The sequence below is a fragment of the Triticum urartu genome, chromosome 3 (genome assembly GCF_003073215.2).
Source record: "Triticum urartu cultivar G1812 chromosome 3, Tu2.1, whole genome shotgun sequence".
NCBI lineage: Eukaryota > Viridiplantae > Streptophyta > Magnoliopsida > Poales > Poaceae > Triticum > Triticum urartu.
This window is the reverse complement of record NC_053024.1, coordinates 12,621,365-12,628,314: the sequence shown is the minus strand read 5'-3', so window position 1 is coordinate 12,628,314 and position 6,950 is coordinate 12,621,365. Positions and strand designations below refer to the sequence as shown.

General features: G+C 43.3%; 1 protein-coding gene across 1 annotated transcript; it reads right to left on the bottom strand.

Annotated features, from left to right (window-relative positions):
• Positions 1–422: 422 nt before the first annotated feature.
• Positions 423–1,706, bottom strand: LOC125547646 (E3 ubiquitin-protein ligase SINA-like 10). The gene is made up of 2 exons (XM_048711460.1): positions 1,402–1,706; positions 423–1,292 (listed from the first exon to the last, which is right to left on the bottom strand). Exons 1-2 carry the CDS (start codon positions 1,642–1,644, stop codon positions 585–587), a joined length of 951 nt encoding a protein of 316 aa, XP_048567417.1. The 5' UTR covers positions 1,645–1,706; the 3' UTR covers positions 423–584.
• Positions 1,707–6,950: the final 5,244 nt, after the last annotated feature.

The window sequence follows — 6,950 nt, the reverse complement described above, 5'->3', positions numbered from 1 at the left end:
CCCAAATATTGCATATTCCAAAAAAATCCATGTCCGAAATTAAATACCTCACCGACGTGGCTTTTTGGGCAGGTCCATATATTGTAGGTACGCTCAGGGTACCCCAGTTTTAAATACGCCGACATGCTCATGCGCAAAATCAAGAGGGGCTACTAAAAAAGAAAGATTTTTGATTCTCCATTAGCTAGCGTACTCTTCTACTATCAATGAAACTTAAAAATGAATCAAATGTCAGCGAGTTGTATGATTTGTTTGATAGAAGGCCTCCTTTCTTCTTCACTATCCTCAAGTAAACCCGCATTAAGCATTGCTTTTGTAGCATGGATAAGATTTCTTGACATGAGATTGAGCTCTACTCCTGACTTGAGATAGATAGATTGCAACAGATGCAAATGAAATGCTTGCAAGTTGGAATGACATAACAAAGGAAGATGATGCATTTCACGACAGGATTAGCACCAACTATAATATCCTCCGATTTAAATACAGTACTCTACAATTGCATTAAAGATGAACTGCATCTACTAATTAACATCACCCAAATAGTTTCAGCTGCATCGTTTGTTTCCCGTCAACATCGGAAATCAAGCCAATGCATCGGACCAAGGGGAGATCTTGTCGATGCGGATGTGCAGGGGAACTTCCATGGATGCCCCGTCCCCTGCTGCTGCTGGAACCAGGTACATCCGCGGCACCGGCAGGAACGTTGCCTCGTCCACGGCGGCCACCGCCCCGTGCGACGAGCTGCTCCTTATGTGCATGACCACCAACACCATGTCCTCCTTGCCGCAGTTGACCCACATCTTGCACGTGAACCGGGGCTGCGTCGTCGCCCTAGCCCTGGCGCACACCACGGAAACGGCGGCTGCGGCGGCGCCGAGCACGCCGACGATCAGGAGGAACACACAGTTGTCGTCGCCGAGGAGGACAACCCGCGGGGTCGATACCAGCAGCTGGAGCTCGCTGACCTTGCCATACTGCACGGCGAGCAACGGCACCGAGTGGACGGTGTTGAGGTGGCCGGCGAGCGCCTGCGGCACGCCGACATAGCCGCAGCCGCGCTCCGTGCGGTGGCAGGGCGCTTGCAGGCACGCTTTCTTGTGCTCGGCGACCTCGTGGTAGGTCATGTACCACTGGCAGCCGGCATTGGGGCACCCGATCCTGGTGGAGGACACCACGGCGTCCAGCGCAGGGCAGGGGTCGAAGAAGCCGCCGCCGTCCACGCACACCGTGCACTGCCCGAAGGGCAGCTGGGCCACGCAGCCGCCGCAGGCCGGGTGCCCCGCTTTGCACTACATGCATGCACACAAATCGTAGATGGCCCGTAAATCAGCACAAAAGATTCGATCTCTCACCGGCACCAAAGGAGGAAGAAAGAAGGAATGAAAGAACGAGAGGAACCTGGAAGACGGGGGGCTTGAAGGGGAGGGTGCAAAGGGGGCAGTGGAGCACTTTCTTGTCAATCCTCACGGCGAGCTCCACTCGTGGGCTGTACGCCGCCCCGATGATGGCGCCCCCATCTCCTCCTCCGGCCGCCTCTTGCCTCACGTGGCCTTCGGGCAGGTCCTGCCGCGCCTTCTTGGAGCTCTTGTCGGCCTTGTCCGGTGAAGCCCTGCTCCTCCCCTCGACGGCGGCGCCTTGCATCCTGGCTGGCCTTTGGGGAAATAAAATCGTTGTCTGTGTCTCAGGCCAAACTTTTTCCAGGAGGTGGGAGAGGAGAAGAGCAGAGGTCTGAGAACAAAAGGTGCCCAAGCAACCACACTACACTATAAATGCTTCCTCATTGTGGTTTCCATTCCCAAACTTATATGCTATAGAAATAAGCCGTGCTCTTAATCTATTTCATTATTGCTAGTTTATACATATATTAATGTTGTTCTAGAAAAATTGAGGAACATAAATGTAAGCACATTGTTTTTATTTTTGCATGGTTTCCTGCTTAATTGATACATGGAGGAGTGCTCTTGAGTCCATCGCCAGATTATAACACCATCAAACACGTGCGAGCCCATAGAAAGAAAAGGATACATGTGTAAGCACAAGGGACATGCATAACCAAATAGTACAAAGGAGCACACAACGCATCACAACTTTTCACCCAGGTCACGACACATCCAGCCTTTCTCACTTCTATCGACCGCCACATACGCCATGGCAGATGTGCTGGCCACCACCAGCACATAATGACAACATGATCACAAGCATCCAAAAGATCTCGAGAATAGGGTACCGGATTTTCAAGACCCCCGACGCCAAAAATCTTTATTAGCTAGTTGCATGGAGTAGGAAAAATAACCCCTTGATTTTGCAGATGCCATCAAGAAGCAATGAGGAATCCATCTGTCACCACACCATACAACAACCTAGTCCAGAAACATCTTAGCAGGCATCCGTAGCTGGAGCTTATAGAGACACAGGGGGATAACCCGAGAGGACACCAACCAAGATCATCCTCGCATCGGTGCATGAGAAAGGCTTGAACAACGTTGCTAGAGCACGAAAATGCTAACACCAATGATGATGTGGGAAATCAATTATCAGCTCCCAACCAACCTCTGCTAACCACCAGGCGACGGAACATGGAGAGTAGAAAATACACCCAAGATTACAATAGGGTCTAGGCTTCACCTAATATCCTAGAAATAACATAGTGGAGAATAGGTGGTAGGAAAGCTTATTTGAACCTAAGGAGATACCAGAATAGAAGGACCTCCTGACCAGAACACGAACCGCTAGCATAATCCCCAAATCAAAATATGTGAGAAAAGATCTTGGCAGGACAAAACACAGGAAATGATTATTTAATGGGGAAATGAAAGTTAAACCAGGAGGAGCAGGAGTTCGCAAAGGATGATAGCTATTCCTCGCTTGGCATCGAATGACATAGGCATCCCCATACCGGCATGGTAGCCCCAAAATCCGCCATAAGGGGTGCACAAAGGACTACCCTTTTTGATAACCTACTACTATAAGAAATCAATGTTAAAAGTATGCCTAGGCTCTAATAATGAGGGTTTTGATGTTAATGGCATTATGATTAGATGAATAACTATGTTTCAGGTGTGCTTCCAGTATACAGATCGTAAGGAATGGAGTATAAAAGTTGGTCAGTGATACATCTCCAACATATCTATAGTTTTTGTATGTTTCATGCCTATTATCCTTCAAGTTTGCAATATTTTCAATCCTTTTGAGGGACAGGCCTATTAATTTAGTGGCGAGCACCAATTTTGTTTTTCTGCTATTTTTGGGATATCAGCAAATGACCACAGAAAAAGTCACCGGAAAAAACAGAAAAAAATAGAAGGTGTTTTTGTGCCGGAAGAAGACTAGGGCACCTGGGCCCTCTGCATGGAGGGGCCAATAGGGCAGAGGCGTTCAAAGGCCAGAGGATCCTTGGTGGGACGCCTAGGGCCTATGGTGCTTCCCACGAAGGTGGCTCCGGTGACTAGTGGCTATATATACCCTGAAAGCCTTTCCCCAATTTATCGTGCATTTTTTCACGTCAACTATCTCACGGTCTGAGGCGATCTTCATTTCAACCCTGATCTATTACTTTGTTGGAGGGGGAAAATTCATCTCGATCTTCACCGACATCGATCCTCACACTCAAAGATGAGTGGTGAGTAGTCTAACCCCTGAATATGGGTTCATGGCGGTAACCAAGATGTAATCTCTCCACTTCGTTGTTCAATACAATAGTCAAATGAGCTGTGTCAATCTAAAGTTTCCTTTAGATATTATTTCGTTCATGTGATGAATTATTTATTTGTTCAAATTTTTTGGATGATTTTATGGGTCATATTTCTCCCTGCTTGCTTGTTTACTATGTCCAGTTTAGATCGGTAGCTAGTAGTGGAAAGAGTTGTGCATTAGTTGGGTTCAACCTTGCAGGGAAACTAGCATAGTGACACGAACTGAAAAAGACATTTTTTTAGCATAGCACAGAAGCAAGCGCTCATATATACGCGCATACACTCAGCCCTATGAACGCACACACGCACACCCCTACCCCTATGCGCACATCCGAGAGACTGAGCCAGCATATCATCTAGATGTTTTACGAAGTCACGGTAGGTGCCTCGTAGTCGACGGGAACGTCTCCTCTCACAGAACGCACATTGCTGGAAAATCCTGAATAAATCCAAAATAAATGCGAGTACAAGAATTTGAACCCTATTGGGCTAGGGATACCACTGTCCACCTAACCATCCAACAACAATTTGTCATGATCCATAAAACTCCATATGAAGAATCATCCTCATCAATGTGGAAGTTTTCTTTTACCTATACAAGAATGAGAAGTTCACAAACTTAGAATAAAAAAAACAAACCACCAGAACTAATTTGGAACAACATTAACTGAAAAACAAGTATGTTGAAGTTTGTGATTATGTATTTTGAAATAATAATGTGACATGGATTGAAGTAGTACATCATAATAATACAAAGTGATGCAATATTTTTACTGTAAAACTAATTGAAGCGTATTTCGGGTGTGAGGCACAACGTATCCTAAAGCAACAGGCCGCTGCATTGAACACTAAATCCACAGACATCATCTCCAACGGATAGGTGGAAAAAGGACTCACCTCTATTATCGAGTCCCACAAACAAATAATGAATATATCACCTTTCCCACATTGGACAGGATCGCTATCTGTGGCAATCAATGTTAACTGGATGTGAACTGCTTTCAAAATATTTCCCCTACTGCATGGATGGAAACTAATACATAATTTAGTTCTGGAACCAATGGAGGATAAAAATATTGTACTAATAGGAAACAATTATTTAAGAATCAAAGCAGTTATCTCAGCTTTGTGTGCCAGTTCTTCTTGGAAAATGAAGAAAACAAATATATCTATTACTATATGTTCCTACATTCTCGTTGGATTAAATAAGCGATACAAAAGCACCTAACAAAAACAAGGTCTAATAATAATTGACCATGCCTTCTTCAAATGGGAAATTATTACAATTAACATCAATATGTCAAGTTGTTAATAGAGAAAATTGAAGCACATATATGCATTGTACGCAAGGAATGTATTTGGCCACCTCAGGGAATCATTTTATGAATTAGTTAATAGGAAAGAAGAATACTATGGAACATATTTAAAGATGGGTATATATATCAGACTCTGCAAATACATACCAGTCGATGGCTTCAAATTTCAGCTGATATATAATGACCTATTGGGAAGGGCGCTTTTACCTAACCTGTTGGATAGAGCAAATTGCAAACTTTTATGTGATGTTGTCAGAAACATCACAACTCCAAAGTCAGAGGAAAGGAATTGCATCTCAGCGAGTATAATGAAACATAATGTGTAACAAAGATAGTAAGTGAAAGGATTAATTGGGGATAAAAAATCAGTTTTCTGCCCAAATAAATCCTACCAAGATTCAAGAAAAACATAAATCGCTAATACATAGAACATGGCATGCTTGATGAATTATACCATCATGCATCAATAATATTGCTGAAAATGCATGAGAATAACATAGGCATATATTAGGAATCAAATGCTTGCATGAGACAAATTGAAAAAATCAAATCCCACTCTATAATATAAAAAGATATATGTTGCCTGACATCTGCATGAAAGAGCAACTCCATGAAGTCCATGCGGGAGCATGTGCCATTGATTGCCTTGACCGAAAGAGTCAGCGGTGTGTGGAAGTCGCATTTGATGATCGAGGCAGACTTCTCGACACGTGTCACCCCCGACAGCGGTAGGCTATGCACCGTAGCTTGCACGCACATTGAATGCATTGTCAGGAACCTGACCTCACACGGCTTCTAAGAAAGTTTTCTGCATGCGAGGAGCATGTGCTGAGGAGGCCCGAGTTCGGGACAGCTAGCACCGTCCCAAAATGTCACTATAGTCGTTTTTGTAGATATGGTTTAACGAGGGTAGATTTACTTGAAAGTAAAACTACACAAAGGTCTGCATGCCGCCACGTAATTTGCTCCTTCTGGATGTTGTAGTACTAATTGTCAAGAGGAATGTAGTTTCTTCATGTACCGAGGGTTCAAAATTTCAGCAAAATTTCACATATTTCGGTGGGGTTCAAAATAATTGCAACCCTGAAATTTTGTGTCAAACAAACTAAAATTTAAATTAGGTTAAAAATATGAAAAATTATAGATTTTTGAAACTCAAACTAAAATTTAAATTAGGTTAAAATTTAAATATGCCGACATGCTTCGTTCGCAAAATCAAGAGGGGCAACTAAAAAAGAAAGTTTTTTCACACTCCACTAACCAGCGTTGTCTTCTACTATCAATAAAACCAAAATATAAATCAAATGTTAGTGAGTGAGATCTAAAATTTGGGAGTTATCCAAATGCATGTCATGCCCATCATTAAACACCAATTGTTTGGTAGGGTAACTCTCAGCCGCCATTCAAGTTGTAAGTAGATGTTTACACTTATAGTATCGATGACTTGTTTTCATTTTAATATCGAAAGATTATTTTGTAGAAAATAGATTTTTTTTCCTTGGAAAGCTCATTCATCTAGAAAAGAATTACAGCCACGTTTAGTAGAAGTTACTAGTTTTCGTTTTTGGCAGACTGCAGCCCTCAAAGAGGTCTAGAACACTTTAGTATGAGCAGCTTAAGCAGTGGACAGAGATAAGTTTCCCCGTTAGGAAGGAGATGGATTTGATTCATTCCTTAGGAAGACTCTGAGAGAAGCTTAATCAGCAATTACTGCCCGGTTATATGCTGCATCAACATTGGCAAGGTATCTTCCTTCGGAGATTTGTTTGACAGAAGGCCTCCTTTCTTCCTCACTATCCTCCAGTAAACCCGCATTAAGCATCACTTTCGTTGCATGGATAACATTTCATGGCTTGAGATTGAGCTCTACTCCTGACTTGAGATAGATAGATTAAAACGGATGCGAATGAAATGCTTGCAAGTTGGAATGACATAAGAA

Excerpts from the sequence above, each read along its gene's own strand:
- LOC125547646 (XM_048711460.1), bottom strand. The coding sequence starts at position 1,644 with ATGCAAGGCGCCGCCGTCGAGGGGAGGAGCAGGGCTTCACCGGACAAG. Across the intron at positions 1,293-1,401 it reads TCAAGCCCCCCGTCTTCCAG|TGCAAAGCGGGGCACCCGGC; the intron begins GTTCCTCTCGTT and ends GCATGCATGTAG.